Raw genomic sequence first — 19,056 nt, forward strand, 5'->3', positions numbered from 1 at the left:
TATAAGACTCTCTAGTGGCGTTTCAGAAGCTTCCCCAGTACCTCTGCCCTACAGTGCCCTACAAGGAGCCTGCCTGTCTCCCGACTTGTATAATATTTTCACTGCACACATGTGTCAATTACTTGAGAGTAAGGGTTAATGCTTTTCCAACTATGCAGATGATACAGTGTATCAATTCCTTATCAGGTAACCACAAGGTGGATACAATTGTTATCAATGAGATTTGATCTTAATCAACGGTGGATGAGGGAGAATGGGCTCACTTTGACTAATGAAAATACAGAATTTGTGATTATAGGGATATCCCTCAATCTCCAGATTAGGAGATGATTACCTAGAGTTCAAAATAGCAAACTGTAAAATACCCACTAATATTTTTAAAATGCTGGGAGTCTTATTTGATCAGTATCTCTCCATGAAAGCTCAAATAAGCAATCTTGTTCCTACATTCTGTTATTATATAAGACTATTGGCTCATATACGGCCATATCTATCTACCAAGAGCATCAAGACTATTGTCAGAGCGATTATAGGTTCAAAGATCGACTATTGCAGTAGTACTGTGACGGGAGTCAACAAAGGGGAAATTGCAAGACTACAGGTCATACAGAACAGCGCTATTAGAGCTATAGTTGGCCTCAGAAAATATGATCTCCGAAGCCTGGAGGAGGCTCCATTGGCTCCCGGTTGAGGCCAGGATACACTTTTGTTTGATCACTATAGTGCATAAATGCCTGGAAGGTTCTAACCCACAATATTAGGCAGATAGGGTAACTAAGAAATCCTCTGGAAAAAATATGATCTGATAATACCTCGGTTCTGGTCATCCCAAGAGCTAAGCATGCTTAAATTGATAAGTGTGTTTGACTTGGCAGCACTTAGACTCTGGAATTCGATTCCATTTGATCTCTGAGGTGAACATTCACTGGAGAAGTTTAAGAAGAATTTGAAGACCTTTCTTTTCAGATAAGTGCAGTTCATGAGTTTGGCCTTGATGCCTGATAGGCTGTTCTTAAAGTACTGTTTCCTCCCCCTTTTTATTAGGTGTAATCTTCTGCACCCATATGCCTCCTGGCCAGTGTGATGCGCCGTACAAAAGTAATGAAGTAACGAGTGCCCAAAGCAGTAGTAGCAGTTGAAGTCGGGAAAGTGAAGCACCCCACAACTGCAGTGTTGCTGGAGCCGGTGAGTGAAGTTTGGCATTTAGGTTCATTCAGCAAGCCTTGCCGGTAACTGTTACCAGCTCAGAGGTAACTTGCATAAGTTCAAAAGCGGGAATAAACTGTTAGTTGTGGAAAGTCCTTTTAATAAAGGAAATGTAATGTGCACACTATTAGTGAAAGAAAGTAGTGTTTGTGTAGGAATAAAAGACCATTATTTCCCGTGTTGACCAATTTACGGTTGCCGGATTGGTCGTGTATCTCACTAAAAAGGGAATGCCTGTTAACCATCCCAAAAAACTATTGTTGACTTTCACAAGTGTAACAAGTGAATGCAGCATCAAAGGAATGTTGCATGTGACCAATTGTATTTCCTGAAAGGAGTCTAAAGTTGCCTAATAGTTTTTCCTTTGAAGATTGAACCTTATAGTATTCGGAACACTTTTTCTTTAAGTCCAAAAGTTGTTGTACTGACTAGAAGAACAAGCATTACCCAAGACCAAGACGGCGCACCCTTTCCATAGTGAAACCAGTCCTATTAATATCTGTTCACCTGATCTGTGAGGATGTTACAGGTCCAGTGTCTTCTGATACAAGTGTGGAATTGTTATCTGAAGCTCAAATTGGCAATACAGTTTCAGGGTAGTTACTGGAACCAAGACGATGTTCACAAAGCTGGTGAAGGGAGCTGGTTGCTTGTAAAAGAGTCATGCAGAAGAAAATAATTTCTAATGCTGAAGACTGTTGAAGTTCAAAGGTCAGTCTTGGAGCAGAGGCAGGTTTACATGTGTCAGTGAGGTAGACGAAAGAGGCAAAGGGGCTGCCCTTTTCTTGGAAAATAGACAAGAAGAGTGCCTTGCTTACCTTTAGAGGTTGACGTGTCTTGGCTTTATATGCCTAATAAATCTGTATAAAGTTGTAGAAGATGAAGCAGAAGTACCTGAACTGTGGTGGTGTATAAACTGCCAGTGGATGTCACGTTTAAGTAGTAGCATGCTGTGGAACAAAGGAGACTGTTCCCACAGTAACAGTAGTAGAATGGTGGTTGTTAAGAAGAAAGCAACAACCCAAAGAGAAGAATCCTGACAATTATACCAAATGCACTGCGGAGGTCTTAATAATCAATTGTAAAGTTGTAGGAGAAGTTGTTAACCTAATCTTTGAACTTTGGCAATGAATCTTGGAAAGAATGCATCCAGGATTACCATTTGGTGCTATTTTTGTGTCTGAAATTGGAAGGGGATCTTTTCAACTGAAAGCTGAACAAGTGATGCCAGTGGATTTTGTCAGACTTGGAACTCAGAAGAACTGTTTCAAGACTTTCCTATTCTTTTGAATTTTAGACCCTGGTGAAGGGATTTACCCAGGACAGGTGAAGGTTATCTAAAATACTGGTTAAATACTATTCATTCTTTTATGTTTATGATTTCCTTTGAATGTTTTGTTTAGTACAAAGGCTAGTTTGTTAAGAGTTATTCCGTTAGCCTTTAGACCAGGTAGGGATTTCTTGATAGTGTAGGAATAGCGAGGATTTATTTGCCAATTTTTTTTCTTTAATACAATGTTTAATCTTAAGAAAAACACAAGCCATTGTCCGCCTCGCATTACTGACCCCTCACAGGTCCCTCCAAGGGCATTCATCCGAAAGCACATTGGGATCATAATTATGGTGATCGGCGCTATAACAAATGACACAATGAATGAATATACACCAGCGTAACTGATTCCATTGTTATGTTCTGGGGAACTTTATTGTATTCCAGTTAGTGGCGTAGGGCTAAAGGACTAAATAGTGCATCTTTTCAATCCATTTCTGACATTTTGTAGTACATGATTATAAATGTAGCGCTTTCTTTTTTTGTTTGCCCAAAAGTTGAGGGTGAAGTTCGATTCTGCATGCCAAATGCAAAACTTAATGATTTTATTGTGACAGGCAAACCTTGAACTGCATGGCTGTTGCAGAGGGCCTGAAATGTGGGTTGCATATACATCTGTTTTATTTGAGTTTTCTTCTGGTTGGCAAACTACATATACCCTCTGATAAATTACTCCCCACTGTTTCTTCCCCCAGCATAATCCTGCCATCAAACTTTAAATACATTTTCGATGAGTAGGAGTATAAAAGCGGTAGGCCCTAATGACATCCATTTGAGACCAGGTAGGGTTTTTTTTAGTTACCTGTGGCTCATAACTCTTCAAATGCCTTAATGTTGCTAGTGCCCTTTTTACACACACATTCCACAGCAGAGTTAATGTCAAACGTGTATATTTGTATGCCAAAAATTGTTTTGTAGAATCACAAGTTGCACCTAATAGCAGTTGGTGTCAAGTAAACCAGAATGTTCTAGGCCACACCAAGGAGTAAATGGCTGCGAGCTGTTTTAATCCCTGCATTTGGACACATAAACCAGCCGAAGTTTGACACTTCTCGATGCCCTATACATCCGGTGTTAGGTTGAATAATTATTTATGTAGTTTTAGGATTTGACATGTGCATCACTTAGCCCGACATGGGTCCCTGGTGTGGTGCAACGTCAATGGGATGGATAGGTGGCCAGTGGGAGCAGCACCAAATCTTCCTTTGCACCCAATAGCTATTTACAGACACATGTCTGTAGGTGTTAAGCTGTGACATCCCCTCGCCCCCTGTTCAAAAGCCTGGCCCAGGCAGGAACAGTGCATGTTTCTCCACGGCACCTATCGCACCTGCTGAGCCACTCCGCCCCATCCCCTTCCATGAGTGTAAACCGCCTATTCGCCATTCATTCCTTTGCTCCCTCTGCAAGCTCTAATTGGAAATGGCCATTAGAATCTCCAGTTTCGTAGTCTAAACGGGGGCTTTTTTATTCTGTGAAATGCATCCAAACCCTGCTAGACTTGTCAATTTCTGACTCCTGATAGCAGAGCTTAATTTCCAACCAATCAGACATTCTGTTTTGAAAAGCAAAGCTCCGTGTTTAGTATGTGTTGAAAGTATGCATGCACACCCCCTCCTTTTTGTGACGCTTAGTCCTTCTGCCTTTAGGAGGAAGGAGGGCTTTCTATGTTTAGTGGAGGTCACAAGATTCACAAAACCCCATGGCTTGTGGAAAAAAACGACCCGTGCGTTCTGTCATTAGCATGATGTGCTGCCAGTTTAGTCACTTCCTGGACTCTGCCTAAACTGCGGCATGCGTGTTTTTCTCCATTCCATTTCCACATCTGGACACATTCTGTCAATCCTACTACTGCTGAAATCTTATATTTTGTTTTGTTTTGTTCCATTGCAGGCGCTGTCCCTCTTTCTAGGAACCGGACGAGGGGCCGTTTCTGCCAGTGTGGAATGCTGCAGCCCAGTCGCGCATGAATTTGTAGCTGGAGCGAGGAAAACTCGCTGAAGATTCCCAGGGGGCCTGGAGTCCCGGTCCTTCCTTTCTTGAATTTTTGACTTGCCCGCTCCCATCGGCTGAGCAGGGAGACTGGTCACCATGAACGTGACAAGCCTGTTCTCTTTCACAAGCCCTGCTGTGAAGCGGCTGCTTGGGTGGAAGCAGGGAGACGAGGAGGAGAAATGGGCCGAGAAAGCAGTCGATGCACTTGTGAAGAAGCTCAAAAAAAAGAAAGGGGCAATGGAGGAACTCGAAAAAGCGTTGAGTTGCCCTGGCCAGCCCAGTAACTGTGTGACCATTCCCCGCTCTTTGGATGGGCGGCTGCAAGTCTCCCACCGGAAGGGGCTGCCGCATGTTATTTACTGCCGCGTGTGGCGTTGGCCGGACCTCCAGAGCCACCACGAACTGAAGCCGCTGGAGTGCTGCGAGTTTCCTTTTGGTTCAAAGCAGAAGGAGGTTTGCATTAACCCATACCACTACAAGCGAGTTGAGAGTCCTGGTGAGTAGTCCAACGCGTGCACCCACACAGCACTCCAGTCTAGACATGCACAGCAGTGCTTTAGTTACTAGTGCTGGATGTCTAGTATGTCTTTTTGTGTGTGCTTTAAATTACAAATGTTTTTTTCTTAGCTACTGAAAAACATTTTTTTTATTTTAGTCTCATTATCTCCTTGCAAACCATGTTGGTGAACATGTGCCAGTGTAACCTTTTCAGTGAAATGCTTTGACGAATATTCGAAACGTGCTCATTGATAACGCTAGAAAAGACTTTGAAAGCATAGCCGACAATGTGTAAAACCACAATCTGTGGCGTCTGGTGAATTCTTTTCAACTGGCGAGGCATGAATGTATTTGCCTATATGCTAGTGCAGCGAAGGAGCCCGAACACCAAACAAGGCGATGGTCGGGGGCGGGAGGGTCCGCTCCCTGAGAAGAGTTTAAAATGCGTAAAAACAATGTATTTTGCAGCCCTTTCTGTGAAAAATTGCAATCAATTTTATACATGAAAAAAACGAATAGATGGACGTCACCAGCCGTATACAGGAGGACCATTTTCCACTGCATTTTCATGATGCCTTTGCCCACGATAGGTGCCCGTATATAAAAGATTTTCATGCTGGCTGTGCCCATACATGTCCATGCATGTTTCACCACTATATGCCAGTATTACCATATAGGGATTCCCAGCCAGTAAAAAATTGCATTTCACAGAAAGTCTATCAAGGCTTTGCCAAGGCTAATCATTGCACCATGTAATCAGACTTAGGTTTGCTTTTACCCTTGATGCCAAATACATTCTTTGTGTGTTATGGCATTTTTGTATGACTCGACTGGAGCCTCCAAGGTTGGCCAGTTTAGCCACGTAATCACTCGTCATGTTTGCTTTACCCTTGATGCCAAGTAAAAAGTAACAAATGCCATGCACAGTAAGAAAATAAATGCACACTGAGACCATAGGCCAAGCTACCACGTAATAATACTTATGTTTGCGTTACCCTTGATGCATAGAAATTGCATCAAGGGTAAAGTAAACCCAAGTGTCATTACTAGGCCAGACTGACTTACATTTAACGTAGGCCAGTCTAACCAGGTAATAACAGTTCTCATGTTAGCTTTGCGCTTGATGCATGGTACTGTGCATCAAGGGTAAAGCAAAAAAGAATGCCATGCCCAGAGCAGGCCCCACCCCCAAATTTAGGGGTGGGGGTCTGACACACAAACACTTCCGACTGCACATTTGCACATCAATTTGAACTCCTTGCATGCACTCATTCATAAAAGCAAACACATCGACATGCATACATGCACATTACATTAAAAAAAGAAATTACCGTACCTGCATGCACCTTCACAAATGCTATGCCAAGAGGACCGGATGGCCCTCCCATAGGGACAAATGACAGGAGAGACATTCTCTCCTGTCAACGTTTCCGGTTTCTGCAGTGTGAACATGCTGACTGACTGGCGGTAAGTCATCTTCTGTCAGTCGGCATGTCTATGCTTCAAGCACAATAAGGGCGGTGGGAACAGGGAGCCGATGCACCGCTGCCTCTCCTTATTTTACACTGTTAGTCAGAATACTAATCTAACCAAATTACGTAGTGGTGGATGCGCCCCGGCTTAGTCAGGTAGCACCATCCCCGGATAAAATAAAGCGTACGGAGGACAGTGCAGCCTGCTGCTCTGGTGAGTGGGGCAGCCTGCCAATCGGATGACTCCCCCTGGCCCTCCGTCCATAGTATATATCATGGGTACAAATGTCCAGGCCGTACAAGAGGACCGGCTCACATTTTGCAAGATAAAAACGCCTTATAGGTAGGAGCAAAAATGTACATACCCTATGTAAAGACTGGTAGGGGGTGGTCTGTACTTCCGCTCTCTATATGGTACAGGAGAGGCACAGAGGACCCCAGCCAAGATTCTCTATTGTGGTAGCAATGGACGAGCAATCAAGGCCTAGCTTCTCAGGAAGGTGATGCAGGCTGGTTCTTAAGTACAGTGTAGTCCCCAAGCACCCACAAAGGAATGTCCGCACACTGAATCGGTTAAAACAGTCTTTATGTAATCAATAGTCAGTTATGTACAGTATCCCGATAACTCACTTTGTACTCGGAAAATCGGCAATGATAAATATATACAGTTCTAAAGTGGTACCACAAAGGTTATTAGATCTCGTTAAAGTGCACACGGTCAGAATGACGCACAGATCGAAATAAAGGAAACCAACAATAGGAGGAAGGAAAGCAAGAGGATGAGCAATTGGCGAGCACTGGTAACTACCGTTAGACACAGCTCTGAGTGGAGATCCCCCCCCCACCTGGGCAACCTGTAGGATAAAGGTACAAGCCCAGTCCATGGATTGTTCACCCCAGACTTTCCTAATAGTTCTGCAACCCCAAAGTACCTGGCGTTGTAGAGTTCCTTGTCTGGAGAATCGACAACCCTTCTTGAGTGCCCTCCCTTTAAGGCAGGAGTCACGGGTCGTCGAACGTCCGACAGAGAACAGGTCGGGCTACGACGGTGAAGTGGCCACGTTGTTCCTAGCGGTGCCCGTTGGCGGGAAGCGCAAACGTCCTGCAAGGAAGAGGCGTGCGGGGCACCTCGGTGTCGATAGTTCTGGACCGCAAAAAGATGATGAAGAACTGTGGCCCAGCAAGGGCGTCGAGGAGTTGGCGTCTCTGCGGTCTTTGTGTGGCGGGAAACCCACCGGTGGATGCTCCTCAGCGCGTCGAAGGTCAGGCCTTCTCCAACTGGATACAGTGGCAACGATGCGGACGATAACTTCCTTGGATTCGAAAGTTCTTAGGCAATGGGAGCACGGCGGCTCCGGTCGGCGTCGGCGGTCGTTGAAGGTGGACAACAGTCTGAGTGCTTCTCCTTGGAGTTCCGCAGCAATCCCCGTATCGGGTTGGCAGCCTGTTGACTGTATGTCTACCAAGGAGCTTAGGCAAAGATCAGCTGTGCACGATGGTCCCTCGTAGCTCGGGAAGAGGGCGCCTTACAAGGTCCTTTCTGGGTCAGTCCATGAAGAGACAGCAGCTTTCATATTGTGAAGGAGAGCAACAGCAATTCTTCTCGTCCAGCAGGGCTTCAGGGTCAAGCTTCAGTTACTCGTCGTAGTGGACTTCAGCTTCTGAACACGATTCCTAGCAGTGAGAGGTCCGCAGATATACTGTTGATCTCCCATTCATTCCGCTGGGTCACACTCAAGCATCCAATCACGACTACGGGCATTCAGGCAGGCAGCCAGTCAATCAGGTGCACAAGGTATTCAGACCAGTCACTTCCCTCCAGACACTCATAACAAGTTATGTGTATTGGGACAAGTACCGAGCCATTCAACACTCCAAGCTGCATTCATACAGGTTTCGGGCAGGGTGGTCTCAGTCATTGTGTCAACCACCAGATACTAGACAGCCACAACACAGAATGCATATTTGTCACACACTCTATTCACCCGGGTCCCACCCACAGGTGTACCCACAACATACAGTCGTTGAGAAGGCTCCAGCCAGTCTGGTCAGCACTTCCCCACACTACCATATAAGGAACTTCCACCTAACAGCCAGTCAGGGGGAAGGGACAGAGTCGGGGCTTCCCGGGACTTCGGGAAAATCAAGGTAACAGGCGAGAGACGACAAGAGGCCATGGGGGCCATTTTGTCTCCATCAGGAATCTACCGATTCCAATGACCGGGCCTGGGCATCCCAAAATGAGGACGCTCGGGGCACCCGTCATTTCAGCACGGAGCTGCCACCAGCCCGTACCGGGCTCTGTGGGTCACACACAGGTGCCCAAAAACATACACTAGGGGCACAGGGTTGCACCCCTACCCTTGGGTGCCATAAGGGTATCCCATGAGTCTGTTCACCAAACCAAAAGAGAGAGAGCTGCACCGCCAGGAGTCCCACATGAACTCCTGCGCGGAAAACATCACAGAACACACGATAAAAAGCAGTAAAGGACAAGGATACGGAGGCCCTGTCCCTCCGATGCATTTCCAGCATCACACCCTAACCTTCAAAAATTTCATTTGCACCTTCAGTTTAGTTGCTTTCTACTCCAGGCTCAATTTCCACATCTTCTGGCTGGATCTATTAGTAAAATTGTAGCCTAAATATGTTATAGCCTGGACCTGTTCCACCTGATCCTCACCCATCCTCCAACTATAGGATTTGATGGTTCTTTTTTTTGTGACAACAATCGTTCGGGATTTGTATGCATTCGGGGGAAAGATTTGCCATCGCATAATGAAAAAAAATGTCCATCTTTCTACGAAGGCCACGTGGGGTGCGGTCAAAAAGAATAAAATCGTCAGCAAAGGCCATCCACTCGATAGCCAAACTCCCCAACCTAAACGGTGCAATGGAAGGGCCCTGCCACATGCCCTCCACATCGCACACATATAGGTTGAAGAGTGTGGGCACGAGTGAGCAGCCCTGCTTGACCCCAACTTTAGTATCAATGGCCTCAGAGAGAGTACCTTCATGTGTCAGACGAACCCTGACCGAGGTATTCCTGTGCAACAGAGTCAAAAGTTGGACAATCTTTCGAGGAAAACTCATTGCTTACATTTTAGTCCATAATCTCGCTCTAATAACACTGTCAAAGGCATTGGAAAGGTCGAAGGATGCCATAAAAATCTCACCTATATTAGATTGATGGACCGGATCTCTAAAATGTGCCAGGATATTCCCATTCAAGTTGGTTCCCAAACCCTCTCTAAAACCAACCTGAAATTTACTAAAACAAGCATTCCTCCTAATCACGAAGTTCTCTTAAGAGCAAAATACCGAAGACCTTACTAGCTGCATCTAAAAGTGCTATGGGTCTATAGTTCTGGGGATTAAGAACATCACCCTTTTTAAATATGGGTACTATAATACTTTGAACCCATGATTCGGGGATGATATGGGTTTTAAAGATGTCATCAAAAATGGGTTTAAGCAACTCTGCCCATATTTCGGGTGCCGCCTTTATGACAAACGGGGTTATGCCGTCCGGGCCCGATGCTCTGGACGGTTTCAGTTTATTAATAGCCCAAGTAATATCCTCAAGATCCCAAGGGCAATCACCCGCAACCAGAGGACCCAAGTCCGAGTCCTGTTCCCTAGCAAAAGTAGAAGGCAGTTCAAATTTTTTCTTATAATAAGTACACCAAACCTCTGCTTGGATAGGGCAATCAAGTCTATCCTGAACAGGGGTAAGCGTGTTGTTAACAGTAGCCCAAAATCTAACATCTCTTCCCTTACATAGGTTATACATCATCTGTTGGTGGACTACGAGGTACTGATCCATTTTCAAAGACTTAACCAAGTTTTTGTGTTTCAGGATGATTTTTTTTTTCCTAAGCTGCAATTCAACAAATGAGATGGGTAGCTTCTTCAGGATCCACAGATCCCTGCATTTAATGAGCTTGGATCTTTGGATTCTGGAGTCCCCACCCCTCCCCTTATGTCTCAGCATCGCCGTGCCACCCGTTTTACTAGTTTTATAGGCACATGACAACATAATATTATAATCGGATCCCCCCAACGTGAGGTCCTCCTCCCTCGAAATTCGATGTGAGGCTAGGATCAGGTTCTCTAGAACAAGGGTTTTAAATTTCATAATCGTTTTCTTGTTCCAGATAATCGTTCTCCCGTTGTTCGCCACCTCTAGGCCCATATACTCTGGTTTTATATGGAGATCAGGACATGACAGCGATGGTGAAAAAAGTAGAGGAATATGATCGCCCAAATCTACCTCCATAAGTGTCAATTTTCCACACGCTTGTTTCCAACTATTGGAAACATAAAATAAATCAATCCTATAACTATTGCTTCCCCTTTTCCAGGTATATTTGGGTAAATTCCAGTCCGGGGAGTGGTCTAGGAGTCCCAAATCCCAGTGTTCCAGGAGTTCATCCCACCATATACCCCTTCTAACATTAGGTTGGAGTGTTTTTCGGGGTAACCCCTCTCTCATTCTACATTGAACCCTCTGCACAGGAGGAGTTAAAATCTCCTCCCATGATAATACGATTTCCAAAGCCCTTCTCAAACCATCCTCCCTCCGTCCATAGTGATAGTGGTGGTCTGTCACTGCACAAACCCGTGAAAGCATTAGCATCTACATGAATCTAGTAGCTTCATTTCAGCTTCAATACACAAATTTGATTGTCGCTGGCGATTTTAATTATAGGTGCAATGACCCTTCTGTTAAAGCTGCTGCCCAGTTCATTGCTGTCATGGATGATCTTTCGCTGGTGCAGCTTGTCTCTGAGCCAACACACCTATCCTTGGCAATCGTCTGGATCTGGTGTTTGTAAAACATGACCTAGTGGTTGTTGCCACTCCCTTTCGGATCACCTGGTCTGATCACTTTATCCCATTCGTGTCTGATTATATTGACTGCCCTTTTGTCTCTGGGAATGAGAGTAAGGAAGCACAATTGGCGTGCGGTTGATCCCTCTCTGCTTGCAGCCCAAATTAATGATCGATTGCTGCAGTGCTGTTTCTTCTTTGGATCTTGGTGCTCTTTCCGAAATATTTACTGCTGCAGCTGATTTACTGACCCCTTTGGTGGAGATTTGCGATGTGGTCGGCCGTCTGAGCCTTGGTTTAGTGACGATCTCAAGGCTCTCCATCTCGAAGCAGAACGTAAATGGCGGTCCTCTTTCTCTGCTTGGGATAGGACCGCTTTCTGTGCCATCACCTCTTATCTCGCAATTAAACAATCGAAACAGTTCTTCACCTCCCAAATTGAGAACTCTTATCACTCAGCCTAAAGAGGTTTTTAGGGTAGTGTGCTCTGTCTGCTAAAGAGTCTTCTGATGACTCTACTCTTCTGACCCAATAGCGTTGTGATTCTTTGGCTGATTTATTATTTTATTTTTTTTTGTCCGTAAAATAACAATATTCGGGATCATATCTCTGCCACTTCAATCCGACTGGGGCGACACCAGGTTTATCCTCTGCTTTGCTCCCGTGGCCTATATTACCGTCTGGTGCCCTCTGGAACTAGTTTCTGCTCTTCACGGCTGCAGATATCAGTTCAGCAGTTGAGAGAATTAAGTCTGCTTCTACTGCTGCCATCCCTTTGAAAATGGTGAAAGCCATTCTGCATCTTATTATGTCGAACATCATGGCTGCGGTCAATCATTCTTGTTCGACCGGGACCATTCCCCCTGTTCTAAAATTTGCCACGGTGATGCCTCTGTAAAAAAAAAAAAGAAAAACTTCCCTGGACCCCTTAGTCCTTGCGATCCTTCACCCTATTTCACTCTTGGTGTTTTTTTTATAAGTTGCTGGAATCACTGGTCTTCCACTGCTTGGGAAGTTCTGTGAAAATAGTCCTTGTTAGATTCTTTTCAGTCAGTTTTTTGGCCACGACATGGTACCAAGACTGTTCTTGTCTCGGTGCTTAATGACCTTAAACTCATTGCTGATCAAGGTGGAGTGGCGGCATTGATCCTGTTGGAACTATCTGCCGCTTTTGATACTGTTGATCACTCCATCCTGATCAGTCATCTTTCAGCAGCGGCAGTGTCTGGCTCTGTTCTTTTCTCTGATCGTTGGCAGCTGCTTTCACTCCAGCCTTTTCTCTCCAGTGTTTCTGCTCTGGTGTGTGGGTTTCCTCAAGATTCTGCCTTATCGCCCACTCGTTTTAATATTTACATCCAGCCTCTAGTCTCTCTCATCTGCTCCTATGGGTTCAGATGTTACTGTACGCTGATGATAGTCAGATTCTAGTTCAGCTGGACCTTTCCCACCTGACCCATGCCACTCAGCTGCAAGACTGTCTATCTGCTGTGGGGTGCTGGATTAGCGACAATTGGCTCAAATTGAATTTGGATAAGTCTGAGGCCATGGTTGTGGGTTCTGCTGCTGTCAAGTCTTCCGTTACCTCGTCTTTTTGGCCCTCTTCTTTTGGTTCCTTTCCCACTGCTGTACCTGTGATCAAGAATTTGGGTGTGAAGCTGTCTGCTTCCCTTTCTGTGGTTGTATACGAATTGTCCGAATGACAATTGACCTTCTGCACAATTGACTGAATTTAAATGGTCAATTAGGATATATATGCGGGTGGGAAACCCCCCAGAACACCCCACCCAATCCAGCGCCCCACCCAATCCCCTTACATTATTACCCCAACCCAGTATATTTATATATACTTTGGGAGTGCCACATTTTGATGGCCTTTTAACTTTTGTGCCAACTTGCAAGGCACTAATAAAGACGTGTATATTACCACTATTTTGGTGTCCGGATCCGTTTACTTTATGGATGTGAAGAGTGCTATTCACCCTGCCTGACGTTCATCAGTGCCCAGAAGAAAGAGAGAGATATTGGTGTGCGGTTGATCCCTCTCTGCTTGCAGCCCATATTAATGATTGATCGCTGCAGTGCTGTTTCTTCTTTGGATCTTGGTGCTCTTTCCGAAATATTTACTGCTGCAGCTGATTTACTGACCCCTTCGGTGGAGATTTGTGACGTGGTCTGCCGTCTGAGCCTTGGTTTAGTGGCGATCTCAAGGCTCTCCGTCTCGGAGCGGAACGTAAATGGCGGTCCTCTTGCTCTGCTTGGGATAGGATCTCTCTCTCCTTCTCTCTTTTGCTCTTTCTCGCTCTTTCTCGCTCTTTCTCTCCAGGCAGGGCGAGTAGCACTCTTCACATCCATAAAGTAAATGGATCCGGACACCAAAATAGTGGTAAAATACACGTCTTTATTAGTGCCTTGCAAGTTGGCACAAAAGTTAAAAGGCCATCAAAATGTGGCACTCCCAAAGTGCATAATAAAAGTATGCGTTTCGCGGCTCTACTCGCCGCTTGATCACAACAACGGGTCCCCATACAACCAGTGAGTTATAAACATGGTGTAGAGCAGTTTCACCAAAATGGAAGGACTCAATCGGTAGGTACACCCTCCATGCGGCAAAACAATGGTGGCCATCTTTGCCTGGAAAAACCAGACAAATGATAGAAGGAATGGGAATGGTAATCCCGACTAATCTACTTAAGACAGTCTAAACCCTTGATAATTATTAATGAACTATCAACTGGTACCTTGTGTATATGTTACACGATTTAACCACCATACCCCGCCGCTGTTGGTGAGCGTACCCAGATGGAGTCCCTCTATGCTGAATAAATACTCGAATGCATTACATAAATCTTCGCATCTTAATTGTTTACATGACGATTGCACAGGACAAACCGATCTCCATTATTTTACCAATGAATCACAACTTTTTGCCATAGTGCGCAAATCGTGAGATGGATTTTAGTCCTCATTGTTAGAACAGATATGCTTGTCCATGAATTAGGCTTCTGTCTCATGATTACTACAGGTTTTCTAACCATTTCTGTTCATGGAAAAGGAGAGCAAACCACAGCACAATGTTTCTATACCAGCTACCTGGTGGGTCAGTTTACTGCTGGATATGTAATCGTACAATAAAGTGCATTGATCACTGTAAAGTGCATAGTGCAAAAGACATAAGATAATGTACATTAATCACTGTAGAGTGCATCGGTCGCTTGTTAAAGTGCATAATACAGAAGGCATATAATAAAGTGCATCAGTAGTTATAAAGTGCAAAGTGCACAGGTCATCAAACTAAGGCATTCCTCTATTGATTCTAGTTCCAGCCGAATGGTCTCCTAAGCATCCCGACTCGGCGATCACAACTGCTCCACACCACATATTTAAAATCAGACTTTGATTCGGAAACGGAATCAAGTATAACACATGTGTAAACATCTAATCTAAAAAGACAATCACCTGGTGAATAAAAAAGTGCATACTGACAAGTTAAAAAACAATGTTGAAAACAGTGTTAAAACCAATGTTAAAAAAGAGATTGATTACAATACTCCTCTAAAACGTATACACGGATAAAAATGAGCATATTACAGTATTCTTTTGGACTCGACATCTGTGGATTTATGATGAATTATTCCGGCTTTCCTTTAAGAAAAGAAAAGGAAAAGAAAAGAAGAGAGAAGAAGAGAAAAGAAACTGGGGAGCATGGAAAGGAAAAAGAAAAAAGAAAGAGAATTTAGACAGCTATCAATCATTGGCCTAAGAATTTGTAGAGTTCCTAGTCTATGTTGTGTCCATTTGGAAATTTACTCTCAAAGTCCAATATGCAACGAGTCTCTTTTTGTCTCAGGATTTTTTCTTTATCTCCTCCTCTGGGTCCTGTCTCAATTCTATGGATGCCAAAAAACCCAAAGCTTCCCATATTCTTGTCATGGCATTCTGCGAAATGTTTAGCCATCGGGTAATTGACGTCACTGTTAATAATTGCCCGTACATGTTGTTGGATACGTGTCTTTAATTTGCATTTGGTGCTGCCTATGTACCATTTATCACATGCACAGGTCAGCATATAGACAACGTATTCCGTTTCACAAGTGATCTTCCCCGATATGGGAACTGTTTGGTCAGTGATTGGATGTTTGAACGAGCCACGGGTTTTGGCATATTTGCAGTTGTTGCAGCGGGTGCATTTTAAAAAAAAAACTATCTTTTGTTATTAGGAAGCCAACTCGTCTTGTTGCTATCCTCTTCTTGAGTCATGTAGCTTTGAACCAAGACATCCCTTATTGATCGATTTTCTTCTGAAAGTTATCTGTGGACTGCTCCGGAGGTTTAAGATCCTGATCCACCATAAGGACTCTCCAATGGTTGTTCAAAATTCGCCTGATCTGTGGTGCCTGGATATCAAAAGTTTAAAATTAGCCGAGTGCTGTCATTTTTGATGTTTATTTTCCTGTTGTGCTCGGTTACCGCTATAAGGCACGAACGTTCTGTAGCTCTGGCTTTGAGATATGCTCTCTCGATGACTCTTCGTGGGTATTGTCTGGCAAACCCGTGAGCTGTAATTCTGCTCTCCGTGTCGTAGGATTTCAAGGTGCTGTTATTTCTCCTCAATCTGATAAATTCTCCATAGGGAACGTTCCATATAAGATTTTTCGGGTGTCCACTATGTGCATGGAGCGGTGTTAGTCCCTGTGATTTTTCTATGCAGTTCACTGGTTACCTTATTGTTAACAATTCTCACATTCACGTCGAGAAAGGTAATCGGTGTGCGACTGTGTGTTTCCGTAAACCGGAGATTATTATCATTGAGATTTAGCCGGTTGACAAACTCCATCCATCCCTTCTCGGTACTGTTCAGATTAAGAAGAGATCATCAATATATCGCAGCCAGAGAATAATATTGTTTGTGTATTCTTGATTCGTGTCCGTCCAAACCTCCCGTTCTTCCCATGCATCCATTGTGAGATTTGCATAGGACGGTGCAAACGTGGTGCCCATAGCAGTTCCTTGCAACTTTTTAAAATACTCGTTATTGAAGAGGAAAGTGTTGTTAGTCAAATATAAGTCTATCATAGAGAGTACCATTTGAGTATGTTCTAGATCATTGAGAGATCTGGTCTGTAGAACATGTTGACACGCCTGCTTCCCATATTCGTGGCCAATAGACGTGTACAGCGAAACCACATCCATGCTGGCTAATAGATATTCTTTCTCCCACGGAATGTCCTCAATTCTTGATAGGAAGTCTGTCGTGTCTCTTAGGTATGATGGTAATACCGAAATTTTTTTTAAAAAAAGAACTTCATCAATGTATTTTGACATATTTTCCAATGCTGAACCTATCTAGCAAACAATAGGTCTTCTCGGGGGTTTCTTCATATTTTTGTGGACCTCGGGGAGGAAATAAATAGTAGGTGTGATAGAATTAGTGGTCGATAAGAATTTGCGACTCTCTTCAGATAGAAGGCCTTTTGATTCCCATTCTGTGAGGAGCATGCTGATTTTACTTTCCAGTTCTTTGATTGGAACTGTTTTTGATTCTCATATAGCATTTGCTATCATTTAGCTGTTTGTAAGCTTCTTGTATGTAGTCCTTTCTGTTCTGTTGGACTATGTTCTGCCCCTTATCAGAGGGTTTGATAATGCAATGAGTTCATGCAGCTCTTGTAGTGCCTGCCTGTCTGTGATGGAGATATTGTCGTTCCAGATTCTTTTCTGTTAATTCCTTGTTAGTTTTTTCAGATCTTCGATCACTAAATTTTGAAATGCCTCAATGTTGTTTCCAAGATTTGCCACAGGATTGAACTTGGATTTAGTTTTCAATTGACTCTTCATAGTCCAATCTGTTTTAATGTCCAGTTCATTCAGGTCTATAGGTTCGCCTTGATCTCTTGCGGCTGTGCCTTTTTCCAGGTCAACCAAATCTATTAATGTGCTTAGCTCCTTAATTTGAACCTCAGTGTGGCCCGTCTTTTTCTCTCGGGCGTCTTTTGTACGTATTGATTGCAAAGAATTTCTTTAGTCGTATTTTTCGTATGTATTGATCAGTCGATTCTTGTTTGCACATAATCGTTTTTGGCTTTGGGGCAGAAATTTAAACCTAGACTGAGTACCTTTGTCTGGTTTGGGGTGAGGACATGATCCGATAAGTTGATTATCCTCAACCTTGTGTCGTCTTCATCATTTGGCTCTGCTACTTTCCAGAGCGCAGCGATCTGGCCGGGGTATTGTTCATTGCATTGTCTGCTCCTCTTCCCCCTCCTCGTGGTTTTCGGCCACTTCTGCCTTTCCCCCGACTTTGATTTCCACCTCTTTGTGGCTTGTTTTTTCTGCCGTCTTGGCGTAATAGATGCATTTCGTCTAAAATTCATGCGAACGTTGGGCTCGCCGGTCTCGCTGCTTGTTAGATCAGATTCTGAGGTAGATGCCTTGTCACTCAATTGCCCTTCATTTTCTTCAGTAGATCGGGCTGACCTGGATAGGGATGCTTGTCTCATTTGGTCAAATCCTTTGGCAAAAGTATAGACTCTTCCTCTCTCATAATCCTCTTTATCTCTTAAGGACTTTCTCGGTTTCCTTTGCTTTATTTCCTCTTCATATTCAACTAAGTTCTTTTCCATATTGCTCCTTAGTTTCTTTCCTTCAGTTTCGGATATCTAATCTTTTTTAATTGCTTTTCTATTTCATTAATTTCTTTCAATGTTTTGATGCGGTCAGCACCAGCATACTTCACCAATAACTGCAGAAAGGTTTTGGAGCATCCATTTGTGGCGATGCTCGATTCCTGTAGCATCATTGGATCTAGTTCTTCAAAGGGAGGAATGGTCAGAATTCTTAAACCACGTGGGATTCTGCCTACTTCAATGTAATTTTGGAGTGAGTGTTCTTCCCACCATTTGCTCACTTCCCTGCGTTGTAATTTTTCTAGTTCTTTAAGTAAACCCAATTCACTGTCACTTTTAGGTGCCATTGCAGTGGGAATGCTGGTGTTGCTAACTTGTAAAGTCTCATTAAACAATGTTAGAGTTTGTGCCTTTCTGATTGCCTCTTTGTTGCTTTGGGAGTTGGCCATATTGCAAGGTTTTACAGAAGAATTCTGTTGGTGATCCGGCACTTGCAGTGTAACTGCTTGTAGCGATAAATCCAATTGAGCAGTGCACTGCGTCAGATGTGAAACTGTTGGCACAGTATTAAGTATATCAGTGCTAGTCGTGGGTTGGTGTATAGGTCATGGTTAGGTGTGGTGTCGGTTGCATCCGACACTTCTATGGCAATAAGATGCAAATAGCTGCCATGGCATTAGTACTCTCCTCGCTTTGTTCTGCTGTTCGTCCTCCGACGTACAGCTTCACTCCACTCCGGGTTTTCCTTTGATGTCACTCAGCTCTTGCCTCTTGGATTTGCCTCTGTATGCACAACCCGAGCAGCAACGGGACAATGAAGTATTCGAGAACGTGCTGTTGCTGTGCGCTCGCTGCCAAGAAAGATCCCACTGGTGCTATACTCCGCGCTCACACGTTGTAGCATGTACATTTCTTCTGGCACTGATGAACGTCAGGCAGGGTGAGTAGCACTCTTTACATCCATAAAGTAAACGGATCCGGACACCAAAATATAAAAAATTACCATAGTCAATTGTGTAGAAGGTCAATTCGTACCCCTAGAATTCAGTCAATTGTATCATTCGAACAATTGTACTCTAACAATTCAGGTAATGCCCTT

The 19,056-nt window shown here is 44.0% G+C and overlaps 1 protein-coding gene across 2 annotated transcripts in view; it reads left to right on the forward strand.

Moving 5' to 3' along the window:
• The window catches only part of SMAD1 (SMAD family member 1), a 540,132-nt gene that overhangs the window by 122,698 nt on the left and 398,378 nt on the right, over positions 1–19,056 (forward strand). Inside the window, exons 2-3 of one of the 2 annotated variants that reach the window (XM_069631223.1) lie at positions 1,045–1,185; positions 4,430–5,027. In XM_069631223.1, coding sequence (XP_069487324.1) covers positions 4,628–5,027 — 400 coding nt within the window. In that variant the 5' untranslated portion in view covers positions 1,045–1,185; positions 4,430–4,627. The remainder of the gene's footprint in view (positions 1–1,044; positions 1,186–4,429; positions 5,028–19,056) is intronic. The other variant, XM_069631222.1, reaches the window with a different exon arrangement.

This window comes from Ambystoma mexicanum, chromosome 6q (assembly GCF_040938575.1).
Source record: "Ambystoma mexicanum isolate Mex_15411 chromosome 6q, UKY_AmexF1_1, whole genome shotgun sequence".
In the NCBI taxonomy this organism is placed as follows: Eukaryota; Metazoa; Chordata; class Amphibia; order Caudata; family Ambystomatidae; genus Ambystoma; species Ambystoma mexicanum.